The 16,410-nt window shown below is 42.6% G+C and overlaps 1 protein-coding gene across 1 annotated transcript in view; it reads right to left on the reverse strand.

Annotated features, from left to right (window-relative positions):
- Window positions 1-707: 707 nt before the first annotated feature.
- Window positions 708-16,410, reverse strand: part of rbm41 (RNA binding motif protein 41) — a gene marked incomplete at its 5' end in the record, with an annotated part of 37,598 nt that continues 21,895 nt past the window's right edge. Inside the window, 5 exons of the mRNA XM_060936458.1 lie at window positions 708-2,864; window positions 4,600-4,747; window positions 5,000-5,487; window positions 10,995-11,199; window positions 12,872-13,073. Coding sequence (XP_060792441.1) covers window positions 2,698-2,864; window positions 4,600-4,747; window positions 5,000-5,487; window positions 10,995-11,199; window positions 12,872-13,073 — 1,210 coding nt within the window. The remainder of the gene's footprint in view (window positions 2,865-4,599; window positions 4,748-4,999; window positions 5,488-10,994; window positions 11,200-12,871; window positions 13,074-16,410) is intronic.

The following is a 16,410-nucleotide window of genomic DNA, read 5'->3' on the forward strand; positions in this document are numbered from 1 at the left end:
ATCGCTTCTTCTTTCTCAATTCTTCATTGATGATTATTCTTTTTGGCAGGAAAGTCGGTCTGCCTGGGGTGCATATGGCTTCTAACCAAATTTGCATAATTGCAATTAATAATGAAGATATGGAGCAATGAATTAATCCTTAACGAGCAGTTTCCACACAAATCGCTTCTTCTCCCTCAATTCTTCACCGATTTTGATTCTTTCTGGCATGAAGGTAGGGGTACCTAGGGTGCATATAACTTCTACCCAGATATGCTTCATTACAATTATTAATGAAGTTATGGACTAATTAAGCCTTAATTCAACAGCAGTTCAACAAAAATCGCTTCTTCTCGGTCAATTCCTTGCCTTTTTGGATTCTTTCTGGTAAATCGGTCAGTATTCCTAGGGTGGATATCACTTCTATATATAGCTTGTATATAGTGTATATAGCTTGCACCATTTATTGCACAAGGTGGCCCACTTTAGATCGTTCCTTCTGGACTAGACTTACAGTCTCGTTAAATCTATTTGTACACAATCACATAACAGCTCTTTCACATTGTAGATCTGTTTTTTTTTTTTTGGGGGGGGGGAGGCGGCAGTTTGTTTTTGCGTCATTAGAGCTGTGTTACTTCCACCTAGGGTGAAGTCATGCATTCCCACTCTTAAACGGTACTGTCTAAACAACGCAAGTACAGCTAGGAAAAACTAACAGATTGCACAAACATGATTCATTTTTTATTCCATCGATTCAAATCGGCATAAATTTGTATCGCGATTTATCATGACACAATATATCATTACATGCCTAGTGAAAACTTTCACCACTCTGGTACAGTGAACTGATTTCTCAGACCATCTTATCCAAGAAGGATTCTTATGATGCTACCTTCAAATCTGGCCAAAATAAGGCACCTAAGTGCACCTTCCCGTTTAGGACGATCCTCCTCCCAGGAGCACAGATGCTTCCCAAAACGCTGTCTACTGAGGATACTGCCTTCTGATTGGACCGTGCTGCCGAGACTGTTCTTAATCCTAGTCTCAGTGTTCGGCGTTTCTTTAAATTGTGAAATTGTAATTTGTAAATATGCACTATTTGTTGTCAAGGTATATCACTTTATTTTCCTGAGAAATCACCCATACTTTAATAACACTGACCTAACTCCAATGGCACACGCTAACAAGTATCTGATTGGACGTTAAAGTACATACAGCATACATTTCTTTATACCATTTCATTTTCCCTCCTTTCCTTTGTTAAAAATATTTTCACTCAATTTCAAATCTTGACCCAGTGGCACCTTTTAAAAGGCTGCATAAATCACTTTGTATATCGAAATACAATATTTGTACTATATAGCCCGCTCCAAAGACTTTTAAGGCACACTGTGAGGCCTAAGTATGTTTCGTGAAGTTCACAGAGCACCTACAACTATTGAGATTTTTTTTTTTTCTGAAAGCGTATCAATAGGGTTAGGGTCCACGAGGAAAGAAGCTACAACTCAAATGGAGAATCTGTAGTCAGGTTTGGTGGAACGGTATACACACGGCCCAAGCACTGCTCAAGATATGAACATCACCTTCTTGGTAAGATTGCGCAAGATCCTGTACGTATCTACAGTGTTGTTATAGGGACCCCTCCTGGTGAAATGGAAAACTTCTACACTGCATCTGGAGGTTCTCAGGAGAGCATTGACGACCAGGAAACCTGTGGTTTCTACCACATTTATACCATTCTGCTATTAAAGCATCGATTCTAATAGACCACGGCTCTCTCACTCGGCAAATCACTGCACGTACACGTGTCTGTCGATGTGGTATGCTAAACATTTTAATATAGAATTAAGATTTTATCGTATATATTTAAGATTATAGATTTGAGTATATATTTATTTAATATGTCCATTTATATTCCATTCTAATCAAGGAGCTTTAATTTTTTTTTCTTTGGTCAAGAATAACAGTTAGGACTTTAAGTTTTATCGTACACATTTAAGATTTATTGTTTATATTTAAGATTATAGATATTAGTATACATTTCAGATTTTATTCATTTATAAATTATTAGACTACTTGGGGCCAGTTATGAGTTTGACACTTTATTCAAGTTGTTGACTGATCGATCGATTGCTCTTACTGAGCAGTTTTGGGCGTCTCCAGTGTTAGTGCTTTGTAACAGTCAGAGGGAAAGCTGTAACTTTAAGATCAGGAACATGACGCTGCGTTCGTCCAATTTCAACAGGGATTTAAAAAAAAAAGAGAGAGGAGGCGGAAACGGAACGACTGTTTATCGCTGTTACGATGGAAGACATAACAGGAATTTAGTTGTTCTGCGGATGTTCTACAACTGTTGGAAAACTGGGACGGTGGTGGCTCAGTGGTTAAAGTGCTCCGTTGCTGATCTTCAAGTTTGAGGGATGGAGCTGCTGGGCTGCCTTGGGCAAGTCTTTTAACCCTACCAGCTCAACCCTATTCGCATTCCACACCTGGGGAAAAGAAGTGGATACAGACCTGGAAAATGAAAAAGAAAAAAAAAAGTTGGAAAATTGCTGTGGGATAAAAGGACTAGAACATCTGGGTGGTAACAGCAACTTCGCTTCATGAATCACACGACCATACAATCAATCGCTGATTATCATCCCGTAACAGCACAGCCTGTCTGTCGTGTTTTATTCCTTACATAAATACTATTTAAAGTACTTCATCATTACAGTCTCATGAGCAGTTTTTCAGATCCTTTTGCGCTGGAGCCGTGCTGTGAATTTCTGAAGCGTCTTCAGTCGTTGCGCGTCTCCTCTCCCGGGCAAACTCGATGACGAGAGGCTTGTCCTGCAGTCTGTACCCATTCACGGTGTCCAGCGCGGCTTGTGCAGTCTCTAGATCTGTAAAACTCATTAGTTAATGAAGGATCCGAGCTAATAGTTATTAAACGTGTGCAAAAACTGTTTAATGAAAATGTTAATCTACAACCCCGATTCCAAAAAGTTGGGACAAAGTACAAATTGTAAATAAAAACGGAATGCAATAATTTACAAATCTCAAAAACTGATACTGTATTCACAATAGAACATAGACAACATATCAAATGTCAAAAGTGAGGCATTTTGAAATTTCATGCCAAATATTGGCTCATTTGAAATTTCATGACAGCAACACATCTCAAAAAAGTTGGGACAGGGGCAATAAGAGGCTGGAAAAGTTAAAGGTACAAAAAGGAACAGCTGGAGGACCAAATTGCAACTCATTAGGTCAATTGGCAATAGGTCATTAACATGACTGGGTATAAAAAGAGCATCTTGGAGTGGCAGCGGCTCTCAGAAGTAAAGATGGGAAGAGGATCACCAATCCCCCTAATTCTGCGCCGACAAATAGTGGAGCAATATCAGAAAGGAGTTCGACAGTGTAAAATTGCAAAGAGTTTGAACATATCATCATCTACAGTGCATAATATCATCAAAAGACTCAGAGAATCTGGAAGAATCTCTGTGCATAAGGGTCAAGGCCGGAAAACCATACCGGGTGCCCGTGATCTTTGGGCCCTTAGACGGCACTGCATCACATACAGGCATGCTTCTGTATTGGAAATCACAAAATGGGCTCAGGAATATTTCCAGAGAACATTATCTGTGAACACAATTCACCGTGCCATCCGCCGTTGCCAGCTGAAACTCTATAGTTCAAAGAAGAAGCCGTATCTAAACACGATCCAGAAGTGCAGACGTCTTCTCTGGGCCAAGGCTCATTTAAAATGGACTGTGGCAAAGTGGAAAACTGTTCTGTGGTCAGATGAATCAAAATGTGAAGTTCTTTATGGAAATCAGGGACGCCGTGTCATTCGGACTAAAGAGGAGAAGGACGACCCAAGTTGTTATCGGAGCTCAGTTCAGAAGCCTGCATCTCTGATGGTATGGGGTTGCATTAGTGCGTGTGGCATGGGCAGCTTACACATCTGGAAAGACACCATCAATGCTGAAAGGTATATCCAGGTTCTAGAGCAACATATGCTCCCATCCAGACGACGTCTCTTTCAGGGAAGACCTTGCATTTTCCAACATGACAATGCCAAACCACATACTGCATCAATTACAGCATCATGGCTGCGTAGAAGAAGGGTCCGGGTACTGAACTGGCCAGCCTGCAATCCAGATCTTTCACCCATAGAAAACATTTGGCGCATCATAAAACGGAAGATACGACACAAAAGACCTAAGACAGTTGAGCAACTAGAATCCTACATTAGACAAGAATGGGTTAACATTCCTATCCCTAAACTTGAGCAACTTGTCTCCTCAGTCCCCAGACGTTTACAGACTGTTGTAAAGAGAAAAGGGGATGTCTCACAGTGGTAAACATGGCCTTGTCCCAACTTTTTTGAGATGTGCTGTTGTCATGAAATTTAAACTCACCTAATTTTTATCTTTAAATGATACATTTTCTCAGTTTAAACATTTGATATGTCATCTATGTTCTATTCTGAATAAAATATGGAATTTTGAAACTTCCACATCATTGCATTCCGTTTTTATTTACAATTTGTACTTTGTCCCAACTTTTTTGGAATCGGGGTTGTAGTTAAAAACGCTTCTGTACGGTGATGCCTTGTTTGCTTTTTCCTACCAGAGAAAGTGATGAAGGCTTGACCCTTCAGCCTCCCCGTCAGGAGACGATACACAATTGGATTTGTCTCGTCCTTCTGAAACCGGCAGAAAAGAGCCACCAGCTGAGCCAAAGAGGCCCGAGGACTCAAGTTCTTCACACACAGCACCTACGCAGAATAAAAACAGTGCAGTCATACAACTCGATTTCGTAAACTGGCACATATGCACTCGCACAAACTTCCGAAATCATTACTTAAGAATAGTCTTTTTTTTTTTAAGGAGTGTTTGGCTGCATTTGACTTGCAACTCCGACCCCATCGTCTTTCCTCTTCCTTCTGGATAAAAAAAACCCTACTAACTGACCACAAAAAGCTTGCAGTATGCAAACGAACACTTAATATGCTACGCAGAAAACGTACATTTGATGGCTCTCCACGCTGATAGTTCTGAAAGCGTGAAATCCCTCTTATTCCGTCCTCTGTCTCCCGATTGTTCCTGATCTCCTCGTCGGAAATCTCCTCGACTTTACCACTGAAGGTCACCGGACCGTTCTGGCCTTGACCGCAACAAGAGGTCACGCGTCCAATGGGTTGGTTGACCGTCAACTTCTGTGGAACACGTGACGATTCTTGATTCTGGCACTGTGCTGATCTGATGGGGGGCGTGGGTACGGGTACAGGCGTGGATTCATTGCTTACTGATGATTGGCTGTTACAGCCGTTGAGATCATGCGACTGATCAGAATCCGGGTCTGGACGTGGTGTTTGGTTCTGATCAGAATTTTTAGTCTGGGGTAGGTGTGTGACGCTTTCAGAGTCTTTCTGTTGATCTTTGAGGAAGTCTCTGTATAATGAATCCATTGGGTTTGAAAAGGTCGCCCCCTGCTGGCCATTCTGTGAATCTCCTTCTGTGAGGGAAGACAGTGAAAGATGGTATGGTAAGTGTTCTAATTACCTTGTAAATCTGAGGAAAGCAGAAATCGTACCGCAGGACTTGAGAACACCATGATAGATTTTCTAGACCCAAGTGAGGTCGAAGCATAGCACAGGAGGTCTGAATTTTTTTAATTTCAAGCCACCACAGCTCTTAACTATTAGCCTGTCTAACTGAATGGGTTCAGTCCAAACCTCAATCGTTTAAAGGGGACGTATTCTGACAAACTTGAGGTGCACGAGCCAGTGCATTCTAAGTGCCAGTGCCAAGCCTGGATAAATGGCGAGGGTTGTGTCTGGAAGTGCATCTGGCGTAAAACTCAAGCCAAATCAACCATCCAGATGATGAAAGGACTTTCATAAGGGATCGATCGAGGCCCGGGTTAACAACGACCGCCACTGGAACTGTTTCCCAGCAGGGTACCAGTGCTACTGGTGGGAAAAGGAAGAGAAAGAGAGGTGGACGGTTGGTGTGACTGAAAAAGATACGGAGGAGATGGAGGGACATTATCCGCTGTCGCAACCTCTAACGGGAACAGCCAAAAGAATACAAAGACTCATGGCCTAGTGGTTAGAGAAGCAGCTTTGGGACCAAAAGGTCACCGGTTCAACTCCCTGGACCACATATATACCCAGAGCAGTGGGCTGCTTTGCTACAGCGCCCGGGGAACAGTTGGGGGTTAGGTACCTTGCTCAACGGCACTTCAGCCATGATATAGAAGGACGGGTAAGTGCTGTTCATGCACTCAACTCTCCTTACAGTTTTCCTGCTGGTCCCAGGAATCAAACCAGCAACGCTTTGGGCCCAAGGCTGCTTCTTTAACCTTCAGGCCATGGCTGCCCCTAATAATAATATGGTGGAATCCATGGCCCAGTGGTTAGAGAAGCAGCTTTGCGACCAAAAGGTTGCCAGATCGATTCCCTGAACCAGCAGGAATAGCTGAAGTGCTCTTGAGCAAGGCACCTAACCCCCAACTGCTCCCCAGGATGCTCTGGGTGTGTTGTACGTCGCTCTGGATAACCGCGTCTGCTAAATACCATTAATGTTCTTGTAATATGAAGAAGGATATAATGAGAAACCCTGAAACACGACACTCGTCAGTTTCTTCTGCGCCATTTCAGAAAACGTCACGTGATTCAACACGTCGTTCAGATTCGGCTCTCCTTTCTATGTCACAAGGAGCTCATTAGAATTACGAGTCTCTCCACTCAGGGCTTGAGAAGTGCCCTGGTGAATGAATACTCATGATGAAAGTGCTACCTGATTGGCTGGCTGAAGATGGGGGTCGGGTGAGCAGTGGCTCGTTATCATTTAAAGGAACAGGCGCACAAATCGGCTGTTTTGGACGGGGTGAGAAGAGAGCTGTGGTGCTTTATCTCTGTAGTATTGCTGGGTTTCACGTGACGTCACATCCACCTCATGAGTTATTCAAAACTTTAGCTGGTGGTCTACCAAAGCTCAGTCGACAAAGCGTTTGTACGGAGAAGGCACATCGCTTGCATGAAAAATACCTTACGCTTGCGTTGTTTTAGGTTGTTCGAATCGATCAAACCGTGAAACTGATAAAAGTTTCTTCAGGGTGCGCCATGAACTAATAAAAAAGGGTGAAGGAACACAGGATTTCACAAAAAGACGTCGAGAAAGGCGGCTCTGACTGAAATCGCAGGGAGCAGAGTCAAAGCGTGCTCGAGTTTGCAGTGATCACTTGGTGAAAGGTTTGTATTTCCCTCTCAGCTCTGTCCTTAGTGTTTTCCAAGTAATTTTCTTGCTATGTGTTGTTATTTTACGGTACTTTTTTTTAGTCATGAAGCGCTAAAGTCCCCAGCTGTTTCTTTGTTTCCTCCTCACAAAGTCCATATGCATGAAGGTCGCGACAAAATTCTTCCCCAGCCGTACAGTTACAATGCACTGTGATCACTTCTCCGTCTTGTTTAACGAAGGCTATGTTCACACTGCAGGCTGAAGTGACTCAAATCCGATCTTTTCGCCCATATGTGACCTGTATCCGATCTTTTATTGACAATATGAACGACACAGATCCGATTTTTTCAAATCCGACCCAGGCCGTTTGGATATGTGGTCCTAATTCCGATTCCTATCCGCTCTTTTCATATGCGACTTCAGTCTGAACCGCCAGGTCGCATTCATCCGACTTACACGTCATCAACAAGCCACAAACGTCACTATTCTGCGCTGAAGTAGGCGGCGGGTCTCTCAAAAAAAGTTACAACAACATGGCGCATAATCACGGGCGCAGATAGAGGGTGGGACGGGTGGTATTCGTCCCACCCAGATTTAAATTCACCTCGCTCGGTCCCCCCCACTTATAGGGAGGAAAAAACGTCTATGCTGTCTTTCTTTGCATAAGGCAAACCTCACGGAAAAATCAAAAGACTAATTACCATTCGGTTTATTGAGGTGCACGGCAGTGTATACATAGTTGCAACAACTCACATAAAACAAAACAAAGACTGATATTCGGTTGGTTGAGCTGCGCAGACTGCACTGGTTGCGAGCTCGAGCTTGGTTGCTATGGTAACCCACAACAAGTTTGACAGGCATATCGGGGTTGGGGTTGGTTTGCTGGCAGCTTTGTCCCCCCCAGTTTTTTGTCCCCCCCAGTTCAAAAAACGTATCTGCGCTCCTGCGCATGACATCAATGCGAGGGACGCTTCGGGCTGTGAAGGTTCTGAATCTTCTCAATGGAAGGACGCAGAGGTTAGGGAGCTGATTTCCATTTGGGGGGATGCAGCTATTCAAGCTAGATTGGCTGGGTCATACCGCAACCGGGCGGTTTTACTTCCGTAAACACTGGCCATGCTCACTGCGTGTGACGTCGTCGTATCCTGCAATGCACATGCGGAACACTTTTAGGTCGCTTTTCGTTCATACTGAGGATCACATACAAGTCGCATATATTTGTTAATGTGAACGACCTCACAAAAAAAATCGGATTTCACAAAAAAATCGGAATTGAGCATTAAGCCTTGCAGTGTGAACGTAGCGTAAGATCCAGGTCTTTAAAGGGGTTTCGGATGATCTTTGTGAATGATTTATCTGAGAGATAAGAGCCAACACAAGTGAGAATCAAGCCAACTGTTGTTTGTTTACACTTCAATTTGCAGCGCTTTGTGGTAAAGACGCGAACGAAAAGCTTAAAAAAAATAAACAGACTTACACGGGCAAAAACAATACAGGATTCATTCGGGAGCGACTTGATCGCGAGGTCCTTTACCCAGCCATGTACAAAAAAGTTATAATCCTCCACACTCTTCCACGCTTTCATCTGTTTTGCGGTGTAGAAGGACGTCTGCAACACCAGATAGTTTGAGATGTCGGGGAACTCGACTGAAGGGTAGTTTTCCAGATTGTATGACAAATCCTTCTTTCCCAGACTGTAGGCGTCGATTCCACTGCACACAGCAATCTTCTGAATATATCTAAAGCCAGCAGCGGCTTTTAGATCACGAGTGTACTCTGATAACTTATCGCTAGTTGTTTGCACTACGGCAGCCGTTTAGACCACCAGCTATTTCACTGCCAGTAAAACCGCTAAGAAAAGTCACGTGACTGAAACCCAGCAATAGTAACCAAATCATGTCACAGACATTTCATTAAAACCTCAGGGAACTGGGTCAACTTGTGGAAAATGAGCACAGTGTCACTTTTAAAACAAAATTCAGGAATTATGAAACCTATATGGCTACAATTAATATCCAAAATATCATATTATACATTTAAATAATAATCTCAATACAGTGGTGCTTGAAAGTTTGTGAACCCTTTAGAATTTTCTATATTTCTGCATAAATATGAACTCAAACATCATCAGATTTTCACACAAGTCCTAAAAGTAGATAAAGAAAACCCAGTTAAACACATGAGACAAAAATATTATACTTGGTCATTTATTCATTGAGGAAAATGATCCAATATTACATATCTGTAAGTGGCAAAAGTATGTGAACCTCTAGGATTAGCAGTTAATTTGAAGGTGAAATTAGAGTCAGGTGTTTTCAATCAATGGGATGACAATCAGGTGTGAGTGGGCACCCTGTTTTATTTAAAGAACAGGGATCTTTCAAAGTCTGGTCTTCACAACACATGTTTATTGAAGTGCATCATGGCACAAACAAAGGAGATTTCTGAGGAGCTCAGAAAAAGTGTTGTTGATGCTCATCAGGCTGGAAAAGGTTACAAAACCATCTCTAAAGAGTTTGGACTCCACCAATCCACAGTCAGACAGATTGTGTACAAATGGAGGAAATTCAAGACCATTGTTGCCCTCCCCAGGAGTGGTCGACCAACAAAGATCACTCCAAGAGCAAGGCGTGTAATAGTCGGCGAGGTCACAAAGGACCACAGGGTAACTTCTAAGCAACTGAAGGCCTCTCTCACATTGGCTAATGTTAATGTTCATGAGTCCACCATCAGGAGAACACTGAACAACAATGGTGTACATGGCAGGGTTGCAAGGAGAAAGCCACTGCTCTCCAAAAAGAACATTGATGCTCATCTGCAGTTTGCTAAAGATCACGTGGACAAGCCAGAAGGCTATTGGAAAAATGTTTTGTGGACGGATGAGACCAAAATAGAATTTTTTGGTTGAAATGAGAGGCGTTATGTTTGGAGAAAGCAAAGCACTGCATTCCAGCATAAGAACCTTATCCCATCTGTGAAACATGGTGGTGGTAGTATCATGGTTTGGGCCTGTTTTGCTGCATCTGGGCCAGGACGGCTTGCCATCATTGATGGAACAATGAATTCTGAATTATACCAGTGAATACTAAAGGAAAATGTCAGGACATCTGTCCATGAACTGAATCTCAAGAGAAGGTGGGTCATGCAGCAAGACAACGACCCTAAGCACACAAGTCGTTCTACCAAAGAATGGTTAAAGAAGAATAAAGTTAATGTTTTGGAATGGCCAAGTCAAAGTCCTGACCTTAATCCAATGGAAATGATGTGGAAGGACCTGAAGCGAGCAGTTCATGTGAGGAAACCCACCAACATCCCAGAGTTGAAGCTGTTCTGTATGGAGGAACGGGCTAAAATTCCTCCAAGCCGGTGTGCAGGACTGATCAACAGTTACCGCAAATGTTAAGCTACAGTTATTGCTGCACAAGGGGGTCACACCAGATACTGAAAGCAAAGGTTCACATACTTTTGCCACTCACAGATATGTAATATTGGATCATTTTCCTCAATAAATAAATGACCAAGTATAATATTTTTGTCTCATGTGTTTAACTGGGTTCTCTTTATCTACTTTTAGGACTTGTGTGAAAATCTGATGATGTTTTAGGTCATATTTATGCAGAAATATAGAAAATTCTAAAGGGTTCACAAACTTTCAAGCACCACTGTATGTGTGAATAGTCAAAAACCAGCTGGGTTTAAAATAAAGAGGATCTGTGTGTTTAAAAAAAAAACAGTTACAAGCGTCCCTGTCTAGACAAACTACTTCTTTCTGTTTTCTACCTTGATGGTAGAGGACAGTAAGGAAGCTGGAGCGGTCGCTGCCGTGGAACAGAGACTTTTCAATCTCCATCTCTCTCCGTGTGAGAGCTCGGCTGCCCGAGAAGTGCTGGGGACGGGATAATAACTCCGTCCTCGCCGTCATCTTGTCCCAAATAACTCGCAGTCGCTCGTCCCGTGCTTCAGGAGCTACGTTCACACCACGATTCTGAAAAAAAGAAGAAAAAAAAAACAACCAAAGGTTTTTAACTGTTTCCTGCATAAGCATCCTGCTTTAAAGGAGAACTGAAGGCAAATTTATCATCAAAATTCTATTTCTCATTTTATTAAATGTCGGAATGCATTTCTGATCACTGTTTTGTCGCTGCTATAGCAAGTTATGAGTGTTTGAAATATGCTCTGTAATATATCAGTCCATATGTCAAAGCGATGGCCGTAAACGAGATTCGTTGAGACCTGTGCGAGACATCGTAGGATGGAAGTAAAACGTACAGCGGAAATCAAAGTGACCGACATCTGACAACATTGTCAAAAGACGCGCACGCCTTCTTTCGAACACTGATGTAATCAAGCCGGAAGTTTTGTTTGTTTTGATAGCAATCAGGAAAGTTTGAAAAAAGTAGGCGTCATTTAAACTCGTTTTTGTGCAATATTTTGTTTGGAAAACAGTTTTCAAAATGGCGGCGCTGACACCTGGCTGACACTTCTTCACGTTTCGAAGTCTCGCGCAAGTCTCGTGAAGATCACGCGGATAAGCGACGCCTGCCGTGGACCAAACGAACTAAACTCAACACGGCTAAAAACCGAATAGGCCGATAAGTATAATATTTAATTGCAATTAGTTCCCAATACGAGTCACGATATAAGGTTACTAAAACCGAATAACACGTTAATTAAAGCCTAGGTCACAACCGGACGTATGATTTTTTTGGCTGTGCGATTTTTGGCGTTTCCCAAATCGCTGCGGTTTTTTTTGTTCGTGGAGAAAGATGCACGTTGGCCACAAGTTTGTCTTGCAACCTGAAAAAAACGTAAGCGCCCGTAGAGTTTGTTTGACACGACAAAGAACCTCTGCGGCCGGTCTGCGGCTCGAAAATCAGCACGTCACACGCGCGCCCTCCGTGCGTTTCTGGCGTTTTTTGCACGTAGACCGGCCGTAGGAGCACGTACGGCCGGTTGTGACCGAGGCATAAGAAATAAAGCAAGTTTAAAGATGACTTCAGTTCCCCTTTAATATCTCCTACACACAAGCGGTTCTTGTATACACGCCCTGACTTGCTATGTTCGTCATATTTATTAATACTACATTTACCACAGAAACCTGAAATGCTCTTAGGTACGTGATTTCTGATTGTTCACCCAGGTGTTGCTCGCCTCTGATCTTTAAAGGAGTCTGCTATATTGTTAAAATAAAAAGCAGCAATTATTTCATCTTATTAACGTCAAGCGAAGAGGCTGTTAACGGAACGGCTAACTGCCATGACGTAAGCGACAACAGGAATTCGCTTGTTTTTTTGGATTTCTTTTACATTAATGTAATGTCATGTAATTATAACTCAACGAAAAGTATCGTGTCATTTTTAACGAGTAAAAAATTGGCAAACTGCTGTAAGATAAGATGAATAAAAATCCTACGGTGGTAACCACATCAACGCATCCCACCGTATCGTTGTTTCCGTGCATTTTTTATTACGACCTGGATGAAGATCAGATCACATCACATTTTGCGAGTAATTAATGCAGATAATTCCACAAGGTTCGTAAATTCCTTCTTGCAACTGTCATAAACTTCACTAAGTGTACTTAGAGGGATTATAAAAATACTAAACAGACACTATGGTATTTTCACGCTCTATGAGCACGTCAGGTTTGACTCTGACCTTCCCACCGCCGTCTTGCACGTCTCTGTTCCTCCACAGCTCGATCTCGGCGTCGGTGAGGCCCAGCTCTCGGAGGCTGGCGAGTTCCTTGTCTCCGTCCTGCAGTGCTTGGAACTGAGCCAGACTGCGCACCCCTGCCGCCTGCTCGCCGAACGGCTTGTACAGCGCAGCCGGGGCAAAGCATTTCTTCTTCGCTACGCAACTGTCAAGACAAGAGAAGGATTGCTAGTGGATTTTTGTTCAATCAGAGTCGTGAGTCATCATGACAAGTAACATGTTTAAACAATATTTATATTCATGATTTGTCATCCGTTTCAAACGGTATGGCGTTTCTTTTCTCTTTCCGAACACAATAACATACTCATGGCTCCATGCTTCAAAACTGTAAACACTTCTTCTATTTCTAGACGGAATAAAATCCGACAGGCTTCAAGTTTTCTTCAAGGAAAAACTCCACCCTGAAACATTTGCTTCTACTGAAATATCCGTGACGTGGTTAGAGCTTATGGTGCTAATTTGTCACTCGGTGCCAACAAGTCGGTCTGGTTCTTCCTTTGAGATGTTAGCACAGTTGCAATTTAATAAGAGGAAAAGTTTAACGAGCTCAAGCATAACAGAGAACAATCAGGTTTTACTGTTAGATCCTAAAAACAAAAGATTTTTTCCCCCCACTGTCTTCCAGCAGTGTTCAACATCATATTAATGAGAAACTCCGAGTCCCAGAATGCAACGTGGGTACGGCAGAGCTTCGGCTCGGCTAATTAGCGAGCTATGAGATGACAAGCGTGATGACGTTAACTGACGATAAACATTAAAGATGAAGCTGATCTGTTTGAGTAGAGCATATAGATGGGGTGGGATGACAGCTGGACAGATTTAAACACTAAGGGTGTATTCAGACCAGGATAGTTCGATAGTTCACTTGCTTTGGTCCGAACCAAATGTTTTTTTTTTATCTTGGTGCGGTTTGCTTTCACACTGTACATTTTAGTAAGCGGACCAAAATCTGTCAACAAAGCCACGCGCCCTGAGGTCGTTCAGCTATTGGTCAGAGACGACACGCGCACAAAGCATTAAGTTCAAAAGTAGTCATGGAGGCTTTCCGTGCTGTTATTCTTTTTAATGTCATCAAAGCTATATGTTTTTTCCAGTTTTTACTGTTTTCACAATTGTGCGATTACTATGCTGTTGTACAAGTAATTTATCAACGACGACTTCAAAGGGCAAGGCGGCTACGGAGGATAGCGCTGATGAGCGCACATCATGTTGTGACAGTTCTGGCTCTTCACGCAAGACGGAGGAGGTATGTGTCGGGATATTCGCCTTATCCGTCGTAATAGATGAATTTCTTTTTTGCGTCGCTAGTACCGCCACTTTTTGAAAGAATGTCCCTGATTTTAATGTAGGTCTGACGGAGTTTCTTCACTTTTAGCCGACATTGTTCTGGGGAGCGCGTGAACCCCTTCTCCTTCATTTTCTCACTGAATACAGCAAACACGTCGGCATTTTTGTGTGTTCTCTCCAAAAGCTCAGATATGCGGACATCTGCCCATATATCCACAAGGGTACGCGTTTCTTCCTCGGCCCACGTTTGCCCCCTACTCATTTTTTGTACTCTGTAGTCTAGCCTACCACTGGTCTGAATGACTGAACGACTGTTGTAAGGATCCCTTGACAACCGAAACAGTGTTTGCACTTTGCGGTGGAGTGTCAAGACTCTGTTTCCCATAATGCTCGACAAACGACGGAAGCTCCCGAGGTACAAAGAAGCAAAACTGTCGGATTAGGTCCGGTCTGCTTTCACACCTCCAAAAGGTCCGCACCAGGGTTCCTTTGGTCCGGACCGAGTCCGACCTTGCAGCTCCGTCTCGGTCCGCTTGTTTGGTCCGGACCAGAGTTCGGTGGTTTGTATTCAGACCAACCCAAAAGGTCCGGACCAAGGGAAATTTGGTTCGTTTGGTCCGGACCAAACAACGTAGGTGTGAATACGCCCTAAAGCGCTGCTGCATCGCTTTCTTTAGGTAGAAATTCTCTCTGGTGCTACTATCAGTGGGCGGATGAAAGGCATTGTGGGTAATATGGAGGGCTTTTTTTTTATTTACAAAGCAAATCTTGGATGTCACTGAAGATCACGTGTTAATTACATTTAACAGTTATTCCCTGAAATCGAGTCGTACATGAGCTGATAGCCGGTGAGGCGCGTAGCACCGAGATTGAGTGAAATAACGGTTTTATTCGATCCACATTCACTGGATTTTGAGAAACTGAGCTTTTTTTTTTTTACAAATTCGATAAATAAAAACTTTATACAAAAAAATCATTTCCGCTTAGAATGTAAACAAACTGGCGAAATGACAGTGAAAAATGCGATAATAATAATTCTTGAAAAATTAAATTAAAAAAAACACAACCCACCACCATCTTCTTACCATGAAATACTTTCATTCCATATTTTATTGCTCTTTTTTGTTTGTTTTTATTTCGATTTGTTGGTTCAGCGACACGCTCCACCATTTTGTTTTTCTCTACTCATGGTATATGAGCTGATATCCTAGCAGTAGAGTAGCCAATCAGAGCACAGGACTGCTCATATCCTGTGAACGTGGATGGAATAGTTATAAAGACTTTCATGCAGGTTGTTCAGGATGGAGGTTTCTGGTATGCATGGATTAAAGCAAAAAAAAAAAATCATCTGACTGAAAAAAAAAGCTCCATGTCGTTGGCCCCTACCACATCAGCGATGCGTCAAATTTTAAACGCCGTGTTGTCCATTATCCCCTCGGCCCCTACTTATAGTACATTTACATAATTTTAACAATGACTAAAGCTAAGGCAAGACTTTACCATTGTCATTACTGGCTATAAACGATGAAACATCAAGTTTTCAGCGCAAAGTGCAAATTTATTTCAACAGTACTTTAGTAATGCACTGCAGTGGTTAAGAGAAAAGTGCAAGTGCAGTCGAACTTAAACCATGCTTTCAAAAGAGTGGCACAGAAAGAACTTGCAAGAAAAGTAAAGTGAAAGTTCACTTTTTCTGCTTCTTCGCAGTGAAGCCAAAGGCATCTAGTTTTCTGCCATTGCTTCCATAGACTTTTTTATGGCAAACTACACAAAAGCACACACCTGCCATTTTCATCTATTTGCACCATGAACTAAATGGCTTGCCATTATCACCCATTTCATTTCGCCAAGCCCATCTCCACTTATTCTTTACCGTTTTGTCGATGTCTGACACATCTGTGCCTTCATTTAAAAGAAGCGCGTCCATGCTGGCAAAACCGAAAGTAATTTGATGCGCTCTAGTGATGGAAATCGAAGGGCCGATATCCGGTGGCCTTATACGCAGTACTCAAGTTGAGGGGGGGGATGTGGGGGGAGGCATCCCCCTTCTGAAATAAAAATCTCAAATTATCCCCCTTATAAAACGCCCATCCCCCCATCACATCCCTTGTGCCATTTTACCAATTAATGTGGAAATTAGCCTACTATTATTTTAACAAATATTACTACCATTTCAACATTAGAGACTTTGCGCA

This window comes from Neoarius graeffei, chromosome 12, assembly GCF_027579695.1.
Source record: "Neoarius graeffei isolate fNeoGra1 chromosome 12, fNeoGra1.pri, whole genome shotgun sequence".
Classification (NCBI taxonomy): domain Eukaryota; kingdom Metazoa; phylum Chordata; class Actinopteri; order Siluriformes; family Ariidae; genus Neoarius; species Neoarius graeffei.